Genomic DNA, 17,775 nt, shown 5'->3' on the forward strand with positions numbered 1-17,775 from the left:
TGAGTATTTATCCAAAGAACTTGAAATCAACAATTCAGAGAGACTTATGCACCCCTGTGTTCACTGCAGCATTATGCACAATAGCCAAGACATGGAAGCAACCCAAGTGCCCATCAACTGATGAATGGATAAAGAAGATGTGGTATATGTTTACAATGAAATACTACTCAGCCACAAAAAAAGACCAAATTGTCCCATTCACAACAGCGTGGATGGACTTTGAGGGTATTATGTTAAGTAAAATAAGCTGGACAGAGAAAGACAAACACCGTATGATTTTACTCATGTGGAAGATAAACAAACACATGGACAAACAGAACAGATTAGTGGTTACCAGAGGGGAAGGGGGTTGGGGGGCAGGCATAAAGGATAAAGGGGCACATATGTATGGTGACTGACAAATAATAATGTACAACTGAGATTTCACAATGTTATAAACTATTATGACCTCAATAAAATTAAAAATATATATATAAACAAGAATGGAATGTAATAATTAAAACAGATGCAAGATACTGTTTTTTAATTAATGTACTTTTTTTGGAGCAGTTTTAAGTCTACAGAGAATTTGAGAGGAAAGTACAGAGTTCCCATGTAACCCCTTTTCCTTACGGTTTCCCCTGTTATTAACATTTTGCATTAGTGTGATGCATTTGTTACGATTGGTGAGCCATTATTGATAAATTATTATTAACTGAAGTCTATAGTTTACATTAAGATTCACTCTTTGTGTTGGACATTCTGTGGATTTTGACAAATGTGTAATCACATGTAACTACTATTACAGTATCACATAGAACAGTCAACCTCCTCTGAGAGTCCCCTGTTCTCCACCTGTTCATCCCTCTCTCCCCCCAAAACTTGGAAATCACTGGTTTTTCTATTATATTCATAGTTTTGCCTTTTCCAGAATGTCATATAGTTGGAATGATATAGGACATAGCCTTTCAGATTAGCTTAGCAATTTGCATTTAAGGTTCCTCCGTGTCTTTTTGTGGATTGATAGCTCATTTCTTTTTTATCACTAGATAATATTTCGTTGTATAGATGTACCACAGTTTGTTTATCCATTTATACCTATTGAAGGATATCTCGGTTGCTTCCAAGTGTTCGTAATTGTGAATAAAGCTGCTATAAACATTCATGTGCAGCTTTTTGTTTGGACATAAATTTTCAACTCATTTGGTAAATACCAAGGAGCATAATTGCTGGATTGAATCATAAGAAAATGTTCTTTGTAGGAAACTGCCCAGCTGCTTTCCAAAGTGGCTGTGCCATTGTGCATGCCCACCAGCAATGAATGAGTTCTTGTTGCTCCACATCCTCACCAGCATTTCGCGTTGGCAGTGTTTCATGTTTTAGCCATTTTAATAGATATATAGTAGTATCTCATGGTTGTTTTTATTTGCAGTGCCCTGATGACATACAATGTTGAGCATCTTTTCCTGTGCTTATTTACCATCTGTATTTCTTCTTTGGGAAAGTGTCTATTCAGACATTTTGCCTACTTTTTAATTAGATTGTTTTTTTATTGTTGAATTTTAAGAGTGCTTTGTATGTTTTTTATACCCTCCTTTATCAGATAGGTGTTTTGCAAAGATTTTCTCCCAATCTCTGGCTTGTCTTCATTCTCTTAACAGTATCTTTCACAGAATAAAACTTTCTAATTTTAATGAAGTCCAACATATCAATTTTTTCTTTCATAAACCATGCTTTTGATGTTGTATTTAAAAAGTTGTCACCAAACCCAAGATCACCTAAATTTTCTTCTATGTTATCTTCTAGGGTTTCCTAGTTTTACATTTTACCTTTAGGTCTATGATCCATTTTGAGTTACTTTTTGTGAAAGGTACAAGATCTCCGTCTAGATCCCCTTGTTTGCAGGTGGATGTACATTTGTTCCTGCACCATGTGTTGAAAGACTGTCCTTTCTCCATTGAGTTGCCGTTGCCTCTTTGTCAAAGATCATACATTTGTATGGGTCTGTTTCTGGGCTCTCTGTTTTGTTGTATTGGTCTAATTGTCTGTACTTTTGCCAGTGCCACACCATCTGGATTACTGTAGCTGCATGGTAAGTCTTGAGGTCGAGTAGTGTATTCTCAAGTCAGGTGGTTTGCTAGAGCTGCCATAACAAATCCTACAGACTGAGAGGCTCAAACAACAGAAACTTTATTTTCTCGCAGCTCTGGAGGCCAGAATCTAGGATCAGGGTGTCAGCAGGGTTGGTCTCTTCTGAGGCCTCTGTACTTAGCGTGTAGCTGGCCCTGTTCTCCCTCTGTATGTGCACATGTCTGTGTCCATGTGTCCTCTTCTTATAAGGACACCAATCATATTGGATTAGGGCCCGTCCTAAAGACTCATTTTAACTTAATTATCTTTTTAGAGACCTTGTCCAAAACAGTTATATTCTGAGGGAATGGGACTCTAGGGCTTCAATAGAGGAATTTGGGGGGAACATAATTCAGCCCATAGCAGGCAGTATCAATTCTCCAAATTTGTTCTTCTCCTTCAATATTGTGTTGGGATTCTAGGTCTTTTGCCTTTCCATATAAACTTTAAAATCAGTTGGCCAGTATCCACAAAAGAACTTGCTGAGGTTTTTATTGGGCTTGCATTGAATCTTTAGATCACATTGGAAAGAACTGAAATCTTGACAGCATTGGCTTGTTGACAGTCTTATCCCTAAGACTAGGCCACCTTGGAGGTTTGTAATCTCACGACTTGTCCACACTGAGCTCTAGCAATTTGTCATTTACAGTGTAGGTTTTTCCTCTAGCACTGGTTCCTGAGGCGTTCTTGTTCCCAGGCTTCTGCTCTCGTGAATTATGATTCTCTATATCTGCCTATCATTCCTACAATTTGGGGGGCAGTGGTGGCCCTGTGACCTCAGTGCTCTGAGAGATCTTAGCAGAGTTGTTGCTTTTCAGTTTGTTCAGCTTTTTTCTTGTTGTGGGGATAGGAATGACAACTTTTAGCCTCCATTTATTCAAAACCAGAAATCAGAAGTCTCCAAGGTACTTTTTATTATTGTAACATTATCATTAACAAAATTAAGCATTGGTTCCTTATTCTACAGAAGGAACTGAGTTAGGTATAATATATTGTGTCTTGAAACTGGCAAGAATCTTATTTTGCCAAAAATGGTATCTATGAAAATATTTCTGTATTTGCATCATAGATTTTCAAAATGTATGTGCCCTAGAGCGTTGATTAGGCCTTTGTGGTTCTAACGAGTGCCTCTGGGATTGCCAGTTTGCGTTGTGGGTGAGAGGGAAGCAAAGGGCAAGAGAAAGAGTACGCTCGGTATCCTTACCCTACTTGAACAGAGCGAGTCTGTTTCATAGATCTCATTGAAGTAGGGGTTGGACAACTACAAAGTATTGAGGTCCACTGCCCTTGAGTATTAGATGAATGCTGTCCTAGTGTTGTCTGCCACAGGCTGCGTGATAGCTGGAACTGTCTCATGAAAAACTTCTTTACAGAGTTGAGTAACAAAGTTGTTGAGGAAGGCCTCCAAGGTAGACTCATTTATTTACTGCAAAGCGTAATGCTGGAATGAACAAATGCCTCTTTATTCAGGATTTTAGAAACTCAATTAAAATATAATTAGTTTATCCCGAGGAGCTCAGACCTTCACAAATGGAATGTTTTTGAGGTATTAATTAACTGACGTATCAAAAAATCTACAGCATGGGCATACCTTTATTAACTGATGGTTATGTTTTCTTGATGGAATCTGTAGATGTCAGTGCATCCTGGCTCAGTAATAACAGTTGGAGTTAACCAGCTTATTACCTTATATTTTTTTTAAAATTCAGATGCATTTGTGTATTTAATTTCAGGGTTTTTTTGGTTTTTTTTCTTCTTCTTCTTTTTTTTTTTTTGCTGAGGAAGATTCAGCTTGAGCTCACGTCTGTTGCCAATCTTCCTCTGTGTGTTTTATGTGGGTCGCTGCCACAGCATGGCTACTGATGAGTGGTGTAAGTTTGCACCTGGGGACTGAACCCGGAACACCGAAATGGAGTGTGCTGAACTTAACTACTCGGCCACGAGGCCAGTCCTCTGATTTGGTTTTGTTTTGTTTTAATTTAACTTTGTACCATAGAGCATTGGGTAATGGCTAGGATAAGATTTCAGGCTTTTCTCTTTCTGCAGCATATATCCAAACTGAGCAGAAAGAAGTATCTTTCATTCGTCTAGCAGCCACATATAATTATGCTTGGTTCTGCATGGTGAGGAGGTGTCTGGAAGGGCAGCAGAGGCAGGTGCACAAGCTTTAGATCATTCATATCATAAGGAGTTGTTTGTAAACATGGGTACCATAGTGTAGTAGTCTTAGTTTAAATCAGTTCAGAAAAATACTTAGAAGCCTGTGGTGTATGAAGAAAATAAGTAAAACATGATTCTTGCACAAGAAAAGTATATACAGTAGTAGAAGAGATTATACAAATATGCAAAAATCAATACAAGACGAAATATTCAAAGTACAATAAGAAGCACAAAGCACTATGGGACTCATAGAGAGATGCCACCTCTGTGTGAAAGCAAATTAGAAGATTGGGAAGGAAGATAACATTTGTATTAACCTGAAAGAACCTGGAAAGAAGATCTATCAGTTAGGAAATGGTTCAGATGCACGGAATAGTAGACTTCACCGATAGAAATTTTAATCAATGGGACTTGATGTTTCAAGCAGAACAGGAAGTCTGAACGTAAGCAGCTGCTGGTGTCAGTTCAGTGGTTCTGTAATGTCAGGGTCCCGTTTCTGTAATTTTCTGAGACTTTCCCTCCTACTTCTTGCCTCACGATCATAAGATGGTGGCTGCAGCTCCAACTACCAGTCTACAGTCCAGGAAGAAAAAGGGATTGAGGGAAGGAGAAGAGGAAACCTTACCTGATAGTCCTCTGCAGACTTTTGTCTACGACTCATTGGCCAGAACTTTGCAAATTGCCACCTGGCTGCTGGGAGTCCGGGAAGGTGAGTCTTAGCTGTTCATATTGCCCCTCTCCAGACAGAATCAGAAGAGGCTGAGGTAAAAAGAGGAGCAGGAACGAATCGTGTGTTACTTTGAGGGAGAGAGAGAGTGGAAGTTAAAGATAGAAAGAGTGGACGAGGCTGTGTCCTGCAGAGGCTTTGCTGCCAGGCTGAGGACTCGGTTAACTCAGAGGCAGTGGGGAGCTGGGGCAGCTGAGCACAGGAGTGACGTCGTGGATGCCCACTCACAGCGTTTTAGTTTTCTGAACAAAATGATTTTAAATGTATTTCATAAAGAATTTACGATAGATATATTTTTAAATTGTGCTATTATGTTATGGTCACTGTCAGCTATAAATTAACCCTGTTGAGGCAATTCTCTAAAGTGGGTCATTTTTCTAATAGTGTTCACCGTGGCACCAGAATATTGATTCCATAAAGTCCACTCAGTCTAGGAATCTGTATAAAAAACTCTCAAATTTGGGATTTTTCCCAAAAGATATGAGTGACTGAACTCACTATCTGTAATGGAAACAGGAACAATTTGTTACACAAAGTCACGTTATTAAATGTCCCCTTTCTTCCTTAGTCCGGAACAGCGCTACCCGTCTAGAGTGACCGCGCGATTTGTGCCTTTGTGGAATTTGGGAAGTGTTGGTGACCAGGCCAGGACAACAGGAAGGGCCAGGGCTTGCCAGCGTGGCCACAGGGATGGCGGAGGTGTAGCTTGACATCTCCTCTGGGCCCTCACGTCGCACCTGCCCCAGAGGTCGGCCAGCCAGAGGGTCACTGTTTCTCTCCTGAGGTCGGGGGAACCACTCAGCTGTGCTTGTCCTCACATGGCTGCGTGCCCTACAGCTTTCTGTGTCCACCCACAGTCTCCAGCCATGGTCTCCCTGTGGCCGCACGCTCGCTGTGGGGTTGGCGTGCTTCAGCTCGAAACTGTATTTTCTCATGTTCCTGAGGAAGTGAGGGTGAGGAAACTTTCATTCCATTTTTGTGGGAGAAATCGTTTCCAGCTTGAACTGGGAGCTGAGCACAAATCCCACACTCATGCAGCACTGTCATCTTCACTGAGAGACAACAGTAAGGATCTCCCAGGAAACACTGGCTCGGGACATGCCTGTTGAACCACGTGATGCCCAGGGTCGCACTGTTTTATTTTCACACGCACAGACCAAGCACCGGAGAGGTGACTCCACTACAGTGTCTTATGCTTGTGTAGAATTCTGCGCCTGGTCCGTGTTTACATCTCCTCTCTCTTCCCCATGCCTCCTTTTAATTATTTCTTCTCATTGGTTTCCCCTATGGTTTACTTACAGACCCTGAATCGTCCTCTTTTCACTCTGTCTGAGAATTCTTCCTTCTTTTATCCCCCAACGATGATAAGGATGGTTTAGAAAATATTAGCCCCAACAGTTGCCAAGACATAAGGAGTCTTACAGTGTGCTAGGCGCTGGGTAAGTTACACGTGCCAACTCCCGGAATCTTAACAACAACCCCATATATTGTATTATTATCCCTGGTTTTCATATGTGAGGCACAGAGAGGTTCAATAACTTAAAGTCACACAGCTAACAAATATTGGAGCCAGGTTTCTAACCTGAGTAGTCTTAATTCCAAATGCATCCATTCTTAGCCTCTGATCCATTCTCATTGTCCCTGATGTGCAGAGCTCCTGCTCTCACTGACTGCCTCTTGCATCCTCTGTCCTACTCAATTCTAGGACCAGTTCTAGCAGAGGATTTTTAAGAAACCCAATCTTAGTTGTTTTCACTAGTCTAGCGTAAAATTTTGTGTAGCCTAGTGTCACCAGCTAAAGTCTTGCCGGTTTGGTGGTCTCTGTGACCCAGCAATATAGGCTTCAACATATCTTATCCAACTCTGCTGCGGTTTCAGCAGAGCTGTTGACAGATCTAAGAGACACTGAACGAAGAGCTGATAGTCCTATACTTGATGTCTGCCAGGATATGAGCGATGGAAGAGGAGGGGGAGTCGTAGGTTACCCTCAGACTCTGAGATTAGTGTCCCTTAGTAAGAATCGTAAGTGCCTGTCTGCGTGTTTGTCTTCCCCACTAGCTGCTGGAGTGAGTAAGATGCAGAAGCAGATGGTCTTGCAGCTCTGCCTTGTGCCCCCACTTCCATCTCCAGGATCCTTCCTCTCTGCCTCTGTGCCATCCTACGCACACACACTGGCTTCTCCTCACTGCCCGCTCTCCTGGGCCTGGGCTGCCAGCTGCAGCCCCACACTGATCTTTCCCTGTCTCTCTCTGTTCTGTTTGCCCCTGGTGCTTGTAAAGGTAGCACCTTGGATTCATTGTTCAGTTCTCTCATTTTTGTACATTTTGTACAATGCTATATTGGCTCAATTTAATTAAATATTTTTGAGTTCCTACCATGTGCCAGGCCCTTTGTGAGGATGTAAATACATGTTAACAAACCCCTGCCCATGAAGAGCTCATAGTCTAGTAGAGAAAACTGACGCAAACAAATGACTATGAGCAAGATTGATTGGTACCAAAATAGAGTTAGGTATGAAGTGCAAAGACTAATAATGGGGTAGTTAGTTCTGGCAGTTGTTAAACCATCTTCAGGGAAAGCTACAGAAAGAAGATATTTGAGCTGGATCTTGAAAGTCATTTGGATTATGAACTATTTATGTCCTCATCACTCCCTGTTTACATTATACTTATTTGGATGCTTATCTTGTCTGCTAGACTATAAGTTCCTTGAGGTCAGAAGTTGTATGTTCTGTGCCTTCGTTTCATCCATAATACCAAAGTAGTTCACCAAATGAGTATATTTGATACTAACCAAATTATTTTTATTTCTTTATCTTCCCTCTCCTGCAACCAAAGCCCAGACTGGTCAACGTACTTCTTTGCATCTTTCTATCCCATTTCATTTAACATAACGTTAGCCATGCAATGTATTCTTAGAACAGCTTATCTTACGAATGTGTAGTTTCTTTTATGCCGTATCTTCTAAGTAAGCATTGAGATTTTTCTCTGCAACCCTTTATGAGCTTTTATCCTGTCTTGTGTAAGCATGATAAAAATGCAAAGCTTGTATTTTTTTTGCTTGCATACAGCTTATGGAAAACTTTGAAGTTTATGTTTGTTTTCTAGCAGGTCAAAGTATCTGAGGTTTCAAGTTGATAAAAATACAGTTTTAAAGCCATGTTAAACTACTATAGTGTTAAAGTTACAAATTGGCAATTGAGTATTATGAATTTTACTCCAGGACAGAATGAAATAGGCTCAAGATCTCATAAATTTCATGAAACACTAATGAGTTTTACCTTAGTGAACATTTAAACCCGTCATCATTTTTGCAAGTTCCAAGGCCAGGGACATTTTAAGATTAAAGATTTAAATGAATTAAAATCATCTTAGAGTGGGGCTGGCCCCGTGGCCGAGTGGTTGAGTTCCCGCGCTCCGCTGCAGACGGCCCAGTGGTTTGTTGGTTCGGGTCCTGGGCGCGGACATGGCACTGCTCGTCGGGCCACGCTGGGGCGGTGTCCCACATGCCACAACTGGAGGGACCCACAGCGAAGAATATACAACTATGTACTGGGGCTTTGGGGAGAAAAAGGAAAAAAATAAAATCTTTTAAAAAAAAATCATCTTAGAGTATATTACAATTATTTGCCAAACACATATTTGAGAATCTGCTATATAAGTGACACAGGAGATACAGAAATGAGTATGACAGTATTTTTATTTTGAGTTCACAATTTAGTTATTAGAGGAATTTGTCCCGTGTTACAGAGGAAATTCAATTGGCTAGATATAAATTTCAAAATTGATTAGAAAAGTAGAAAAGACCTCTCTTTAGGAACTTTACCTCAATTCACCATTTTATAAGCACAATGGCTTACACATAATCTGCCTGTACCGTATTTCAGTATATAAATACACACACGCAAGCATAAATTGGTACATTAGGACATAATACTGAAAAGTTTTTAAAAGAAGTTATGCAAAAAGAAAATGTCATAATACAAAGGAAGTTTATTTGAAAAAAGACAGCTCAAAATTGAATAATTTACTCTCCTTGTCCATTTTTTCTACTACGTATTTTCAATTACATCGTTAACTGAAATGGGTTTCACTATGATAGTGCAGTTACTTCAAGAACAGTGAAATGAATTGCAAATATGTAATGGAAGAGTTGAAATTTAACAGATTTGTATCCAATGTTTAATAATTTAGTAGAGACACATCATGAAATGCAGGAATTTTAACGAATTTCATTAATAAAGTTTATTTTGTTTATTTTTTTTAAGATTGGCACCTGAGCTAACATCTGTTGCTGATCTTCTCCTCTTTTGTTCTCCTTCTTCTCCCCAAACCCCCCAGTACGTGGTATATTCTAGTTGTGGGTCCTTCTGGCTGTGCTGTGTGGGACGCCGCCTCAACACGACCTGACGAGCGGTGCCATGTCCGCACCCAGGATCCAAACCGGTGAAACCCTGCGCCACCGAAGCAGAGAGCACAAACTTAACCACTCGGCCACGGGCCAGCCCCTATTTTTGAAACATACTGTTTCTTCCCTATATATTTCTAAATGATCATAGTGCACTAACACATTTATGTTGTGAAAATTACATATTGAATTTTTTCAAGACATTACCACACAACTTCTTTATGGTCTCTCATAATACAATTTCTTTTTCTAATCCTTTGATTAGGCTCCGTCACTTATCACAGATGAAAGCAAGCTCACGTGTGAGAATCTACATACTTTGTATGTCAGTGTTCTGTGATTTATCTTGTCATGTTAGCCTTGATTCAACTAGGGTTAGCATCCTCTTTCTCTTTCAATACCAGTAAGTCTGGTCTCTCTCTTATTATTTATACTAACACTAGTTTCTATTCTGGAATCTACCTGTACCATATTTCTGATCTTTCAGTTTCTGTTGGGGGTTTGTTTTGTTTTATTTTGGTGTATGAAATGTCTTCTAATCTTAATTACCTTAAATGCAAACGTATTCATTATAATTAGATGCAAGCATGTGACTGTTTGGTTAAGACTTCAGTTTATACCTGGATAAGGGGAGAAAGCCCCCCAAGAGAGAGCCAGATCATGTTATTTCCTGAGAGAATGATTTTGGATTCTCTCCCATGGGTGCTGGGGATCCATTTAAGTATTTTCTTCAGGGATTACTGATCAGATTTGTGTTTTGGAACTATCACTCTGGCAGCAGTATGAAAAGATAAACTGGAGGGTCAGCGAGACTGGAGGCAGAGAGTCCAGTTAGGAAAGTGTTGTAAGAGTCCAGGTCATTATCATCATCATGAGCTGGACTAAGGAAAGAACCTGGCAGAAATGAGATAAAATCTAAGATAAAACTTAGTCATTTGGTGAAGGAGAAGGAGGAGGCTGAGGTGGCTCCCAAATTTCTGACTTGAGTGACTCGAGGGGATGGGTGCCTTTTGCTGAAATAAGGACCATACTGACAAGGTGCAGTTGAGACATGCAGGTGGAAGTAACCTGTGAACATTTGAGTGTGTGAATTTGTTCAGGGGAGAGATATGGGCCAGAGATAGAGGTTTGTGAGTCATTATATAAATGGTAGTTGAAGTGTTTAGAGTAAGTAAGTTGGAAAATGTGTTTAGATTCAGAAGAGGAGAAGGCAGAAGAATCCTGTGGAGTAGTCTCATCGAAGTGGAGGGAGACGCATTGATCAATGCATTGAGCAATGAATGGAAAGTCAACAATTGAGTCTGAGATGGAGAAGTCCACTGTGTTTCGCAATATGGGGATCATGGGTGACCATTGACCAGGAAGTTTCAGGGATAGGGGGTACAGAACCTTGATTACGTGCAATTGGTTCAAGAGTGAATGGATTTTGTGATTTTTTAAAAAAATATTTAGGAAGTGAATGGGAAGTAAAGAGACAGCAGGTGTCCACTCTGTTCCTGCTTCTTGAATCTGAAACAAAAAAAGAATAACAGGCAGAGGGAGATACAGGAGAGTTTTAGGATTCTTTTGTTTTTCCTACTTATTCCTTGTTGCTTTTGGTTGCCTTCTCATGAGTTAATGTTCAACTTTGTATTTTTCTATAATTAATCATTCTATAATTCTTTGGTTAGTGGCATAAGTTTGAAAAAATCAGGGTTGCCCCTAAACCAAATTAAATATAAATACTAAATTGTGTGATTTCCATGAATGCACAGGATTAAAAAATATTTATGACAGAAATATGTAAAATCATGATTGAATAAAAAGAAGACATTGACAGCATGTTGGATAAATGTGAGCTATCTTACAAATGATTTTTAAATGAGGCCATCTGTTAAAGCTTGCTGATGCTCTCAGTCTGGAGCAAGAGGTTATTTATGTTTTCACGGAAATCAGGCTTTAACCAAAATACTTTAGAAAAAACAGATGCCTTATAGAAATTCACTATTCCTAAAATAATTACAACCCTCTAAATGTTAACATCTCTTCCTACAAAGAATGGTGTTATGCTAATACTGTTTATATAGATGAATATGAAATTGTTGTATCATTGCTCTAATGCGATGCAATGGTTTCTCCCTACCCCACCCCCAACCTCACCCCGAGGAGATACATGCCTGCTTACCAGGACCAATTTTCTACTTATTTAGCCAAAAATAATTGACCTTTGAAAGTCGTAACCCAAGTAGTTGCATTCAGAGGAAAATCTAGAGACAAACCTAATCTTTCAGGCATCCTCTCCGCCACTCTTACAGTCCTTTTTGACCCCCTGGAGTCTTAGCAGATACATTGACGTAAAGGGAATTTCATAATAGAATATAGCCATCCTGTCATGTTTCATTTATGTTGAAGATGAAGAGTTAGTAATATTTTGCTATAAATGAACTTTCAGTGTTACTAGTGTTTCATTGCTGTCTGTAGTCCCTCACTTGTAAAGAGTGAATAGCATGTGCAGAAGTGCCTGGAGGCAGAGAAACCATGGGTTCCTAACTCCTGCATCCATGTTAGATTGAGTCTACATGAAGAAGGTCAAATTTGGGAGGGTTAGAGAAAAAAAATTGAAAAGACTTCTTATTTGCAGCTTTCATCATTACCAGGAGAGCAGTAGATTAGATACAGACTAATATTTTTGGTTTCTCTAATTTAGGGGATTTTGTTAACTGCCACTGAGTGGAATGCTGAACCTGTGGCATCTAAGCGCCTTGCTCAGGGCTCACTATGGTCTTTGAGAAGCTTTTAGACATAGACTCTTCATTTAGTACACTAAAGTGTATTTAATTATTAAATATTGAAAGTATTATTAATTGGTGTCTTTTTGTCCTTTGAGAATGCTTTTAGCTTCAACAGGTTCTTACTTACTTAAAAATCATGGCTTACCCGCTCAGACAATACATCTCTTTTCTCCTTCCTAACTGTTCTTTGGGTTGAAGCATTTGTCAGAAGGGAGGAGGGAAGAAGAACTGGAGAATTACATATGTCAGAGCCCCTGCCTGGCTCCTTGCTCATGGTAGGAAGTCTCTGCCCACTAATTTCTCGTCTTGCGTTCTCTGTGCTCTATAAAGTATGGCATCATGATTTAAAGTGAGGCTCTGCAGTCCGATGGCCTGAATCTGAGAGCTGGCTCCACCACTTGTCGGTTGTGTGAGCCTGGCAAATGATGCCTCTCTGCCCCAGTTTCCTCCTCCCTTAAATAGAGATTGTTGTCATCTCATGGGTGGCTGTGAGGATTAAATAAGTTAGTATATTTAATAGGCTTGGCACAAGGCCTGATGGCTTATGGTGGTGGTGGTGGTGGTGGTTTTTCACGCAGACAGAAGAGCATTGCTCTGCTCTTGGAAACCAGGAGGAGTGCTCATTACCAGGCGGTAATTCTACCCTCTGCAGTCTTTTATACACCAGGTGATCCCTGTGAAATGGCACCAAGATGTCACTCCTCTCATGAAGGAAGGAAAAGAAAATACCATGTGCTTTCACAAGCATTATCTCATTTAATCCTCAGAAAAATTCCTGCAAAATAAGATTATTAGCCAGTTTTCACATGGTGAGAGACAAGATCAAATGGCTCCTGGATAACAAGGTCAAGATTTAGTCAGAGGGGTAGCTGACTCAGAAGCCCACCTGTTTCCACCCTACTCGACTGGCTAAATTGCCATCGTTTGGGGCGCAGCTGTTTTCCTCCCTTTGTAGATGTGGCAGATTCCGGTCCATCCATCTGCCTCTCCTCCCTTCAAGTGAGAGACGCACGGAGTAGACGCTCAAATAGTGCTGGTCATTGACCAGGCAAATACTTCTACGTTTCCCCAAAAAGAAAATACACATTTTGCATCTTTAATATTGCAGTGGTTTATTTGTGCTAAAATATGACCTTCTGTGACTTTGTGGAAGAGTAAAAATAGAACTTCATATGTGAGACAGAGTTATCCCGGTTTGACCTATATCATCTCCTACTGAATCGGTTACAAAGTCTGAGTTAATGAGAAAGTATAGTTCTAGTAGCTTCCTATTCTCATTCTCTTATGATCTTTTTTATTTCTTTAAATGAAATGTTGGCCCTGGAATTCTTGCCTTTGGCCAAAAACAATAAAATTCTTAGCTGGTAATAACTTTGTTTGAAAATAAGAAGGCTGCATGAATGATAATTATTTTCCACCTAAGATAATAGTAAGTGTTTATATATGTAGGGCACTTATATCATAGGGGATACACCAGAATACCATTTGGTACCTTCCCAAATTCTTCCCACAGAAAGAATCAAATTTCAAAGTAAAATTATCTTTAGTGCATCTTTTCCAAACTGATGCACAGCTAAATGGGGATACTATTGTTATTCTGCTCAGCTAAATCACGTTCTTGCATTGAAACCCTTCCATGCTTATCCTGCTAATGCCAGTCATTCTGGAAACTCCACCATTCCATCTATCCCTCCGGCCACGCTGATGTCTCTATACAGCTGTACATTTGGGTATATACTCATCTTCTGTGTTTATATATTTGTTTTGCTTTCCTCATGGAACAGAACAGAAGTCTCTTCCACTAGCTAGTTGTGTAACATAGTTATGCAACCTTGGGAAAGTTACCTGACCTCACTGTGCCTCATCTTTTAATCTTTAGTGTGTCAGTTGCAGTAGCCATTGCTATATATGTCTAGTTTAATTTGTCTTCGTGTAAATGTAAGAGAGAGGCTGAAGAGCTGAAGTCACTTTACCAAGCAGCAGAGCCAGAGTTCAAACACACTTCCATTTCAAACTTCTGCTGTGCACTATCAAAGCCTACTGCCTCCTCCACTCTCACTGGTTCTACAGCATTAATCTGGGGAGAGGAATTTTCACACTACTCTCTCCACTCGCACTCCACTCTGCTCTCAGCTATCTGCTCTTGAAGGTGACAATGTGTAATGTCCCACTAAATAGCTGTCAACCTCTTTTCTACCCCAGCACGCCTGAGCAGTATGGCACCCTTGCATTAGTGGCTTAACGTGGGTTCTCAGAAGACATGCTTCGGGATCTGGGTGATAAGGAGCAAGGATAGTTTGAAGAATCCTCTTCCTTTGAGGGGATCTAAATGTGTTCTGAGATGTAACAGTCCAGAGTATTGGCAAGACACCGTTGTAAATACTTTCCTCATTTTAACTCATTTAATCCTCATAAGAACTGAAGTTAGGTATGTCATCATCATTTTACTGATTAAGGGACTGAGATGCAGAGAAGTTAAGTATATTGCCTGGCTTATTGCTCAGTTTTTTGCAAAGATAAACTGCATACTCAAAGCTGGCCTGGGAAGAACCCCTGGTTAAAAACTGCAGACTGTAAATTACTCCTTCTGCCTCCATCCTCACTTCTTTCCAAGTGTCAGTTTCCTTACAGGCTCCTGAGCAAATGCCCTTTGACTTCTACGCACAAACAGATACTTGAGAACTGTTACCTGGTTGGCTGTCCTAAAAAAGGGAATCCTTGAAACAACTAAATCAGTTGGCAAGAATGTGTAATAGGACTTAAGAGTGCAGACTCGAGCTCTCCAGGCCTGTCCTTCCTCTTACGAGTTCTGTTCATGTAGGCAAGCTATTTCACCTTTTTCCTTCTGGTAAAATTGAGACAAGAGCATTAGCCTCATGAGACGGCTGTGAAGGTAAACTCAGAGAATGCTGTGAGGGCGTGGTGCACATAGCACACGGCTCCCGTAGGAAATGGCAGTCATTGCTAGTGACGCTTAAGGTCTTCTCTGCTGAGCAGGTGGTCTCATGTGCTTTCTTATTTGAGACCTTTTTAAACTAATTCTGGGGGTCTTTATTTTGGAAATTACTTTAATTCTTTAGAACACCAAAATACCATTTGGTACCTTCCTAAACTTCCTACATTAAGACTTAAAAAGTCTTAACATTGAAGAGCAGCTGCATCTCAAGTTGCATTTCCAGTAGCCCAACAGAGCGAGTTAGTACAGATCACTTAAATGATACCCGGTCATAAGTACCTCTGTTTTCATTGGTCTCTTTTTCAGAATACCTTTTTTGTTATGAACCTTATGAATTTAAAATATGACTAAAGATTAATTTCTTAATATATACATTATGTGTTCTGAGCCTGTTCATTCTTTAAGGAAATTAAGGGAAAAAATAATGAAGCCATGTTATACAGGTACTTAATTTTTTTTAATCTGTGGTAGTAGTGTGGTAATTAATGCTTATTTTATGCAAACTAGACTATATCTGTTAACAGACACATTACTGTCAGGAAAATATTACTTGTCTTAATTATCAGTAATGAAGCAGGGATAAGCTGCTCTCTTAGATATAATATATCTAGTGACCTTTTCAGTTGGAGGTTGTGCTGGAAGGTATCAGTTTCACAAATTATGCCTCATTCAGCTTCTGGCCTTTGTGTAGATGAATGTTTTGTGCATGAGTTTTAAATTCGGGCGTAAATTGTGTTTGGTGTTTAAAATTGATTTAGTGTCTTGCTTTTAGTACATCATTTTCTCGTTTATAAAGCCTCAATTTTATCTTCAAGCTTAAGAAAATAGTCCATAGTAAATTTAGGACTGCTTTACTAACTGCCCATGTTTTTTTAACCTTAGCAAACAAATCGTTATATATATTTCCACTTGTTTAACCAAAGGGCAAGTTTCTTTGTTGCTTTTGAATTTGGGACAATAAGCACAATATTTATAATGACAATTTTGAAGTAAGAGCATAAATATTTATAACACCATTTTTCCTAATTAGATTTCCTGAGATGACACAAAGCTGGTTATTTTGATAGACTTTCTGATATCTCTTAATCAGCCTCTTAGTGAATAATAAATATCTTATCTCTGGGTACTGAAACATCATTCAAGAACTCATAAATTTAGTCTTGTATTCAAACCAATAGGAGAAATGTCATATGTTTTAGGTAATTAAAGTAAGGATTTAAGTGGTGGGGGTTGAAGTGAGAAAGCAAGGAAACAAAAAGTGGTTTTCAAATTTTTAAGCCATGGAATCCTTTCTTTATCTAAACTCTTATTCAGAAGCCCAATAATGAAATCTGAAAAATTGGAGCTGCTCTGCTAGAATGGAAAGATTCCTACAGTAACTTGAAAGAACCCAGGGAGCTCAAGGAGCAGAGTTTTGATGCCATGATCCTTACATCGTATTATTAACAGAGCCCAGATACCAGAGCAGGAGAGAAGGGGACAGACTATCTTTTTGAGCCTTTCATTTTATGGTGAGGCACCTAAAATCCAAAGATACAAAGTAACCAACCTAAGGTCACGTGGTCAGTAAGTGCTGTCATCTAAAATCTAAAATAATTACAGTGCTTCTAGGGCCGGCCCGGTGGCGCAGTGGTTAAGTGCGCACGTTCTGCTTCGGCAGCCCGGGGTTCGCCAGTTCGCATCCCGGGTGCGGACATGGCACCGCTTGGCAAGCCATGCTGTGGTAGGCATCCCACATATAAAGTAGTGGAAGATGGGCATGGATATTGGCTCAGGGCCAGTCTTCCTCGGCAAAAAGAGGAGGATTGGCAGCAGATGTTAGCTCAGGGCCAATCTTCCTCAGAAAAAAAATAAATAAATAAAATAAAATAATTACAGCACTTCTAGTGGTGGAATCTTTTCTTTACTCTTTGTTGCCTTACTACTGTAGTGATGAATTTTGAAAACTCTTCATTTAAAGAATAGTTTCTGAAGTGTTCTAATCTTTGCATTAAAAAAAGTAAGCCTTAGATGTCCATTTTCAAGGACACAGTAAAGTCATGCCCGTCCCACAGCACTGCCTCCTTACTCTTGCCCCGTGCTGCTCTTGGGATAGTGTGGAACAGTGGGCGCTGGCTCTCCACTCTGGCCTTGCTGAAGAGCAGGAGCAGGCCCGGGTCAGCAAACAGGAATCCTCCTGTGCTGGACTCACATTCTTTCCTTCCTCCAAGGCATCCTCACGCGTGGTGCTGCCTGTGGCTGGAATGTCCGTGTGTCGGCAGCGGCTCTGCCTCCTCCCACTCTGGTCCCAGCCAGGCTGACTTCTCTTTCTCCTTCAGGCTACAATTGGAATGTCACTGCCTCCTTCGGGGCTTCTCTGATCCATCCCACCAAGTCTCTGGTCTGTGCTCTCAGAGCACTCTGGACTTCACCACAGCAGTAACCGCTCTGTACCGCACTCGCTTGTGTCATCCCTTCTGTGTGCTCAGCTCCCTGGTGTCTTGCTCGCCATTGAATCCCCAAAGCCTAGGAGAGTTTCTGACTTGCAGCTAGCGCCTCGTGTTTATCAGGGAAGGAAGGGAGGGATACAGACTCCACTTCTTCCTCCAGGGGTGTAGCCTGTTGACATAAACTGGTTTCTCACTGAGAAGCAGCCTCTGACTTGT

The 17,775-nt window shown here is 40.3% G+C and overlaps 1 protein-coding gene across 7 annotated transcripts in view; it reads left to right on the forward strand.

Annotated features, from left to right (window-relative positions):
• The window catches only part of ELP4 (elongator acetyltransferase complex subunit 4), a 239,262-nt gene that overhangs the window by 146,874 nt on the left and 74,613 nt on the right, over positions 1–17,775 (forward strand). Inside the window, exons 10-11 of one of the 7 annotated variants that reach the window (XM_070491398.1) lie at positions 4,816–4,978; positions 9,337–10,915. The exons of 3 other annotated variants lie outside the window; for them this stretch is intronic. In XM_070491398.1, coding sequence (XP_070347499.1) covers positions 4,816–4,978; positions 9,337–9,353 — 180 coding nt within the window. In that variant the 3' untranslated portion in view covers positions 9,354–10,915. Of the gene's footprint in view, positions 1–4,815; positions 4,979–5,564; positions 7,373–9,336; positions 11,223–17,775 lie in introns of those variants that run through there. 3 more of the 7 variants (XM_070491397.1, XM_044751762.2, XM_070491399.1) reach the window with 3 other exon arrangements.

The sequence above is a fragment of the Equus asinus genome, chromosome 20 (genome assembly GCF_041296235.1).
Source record: "Equus asinus isolate D_3611 breed Donkey chromosome 20, EquAss-T2T_v2, whole genome shotgun sequence".
NCBI lineage: Eukaryota > Metazoa > Chordata > Mammalia > Perissodactyla > Equidae > Equus > Equus asinus.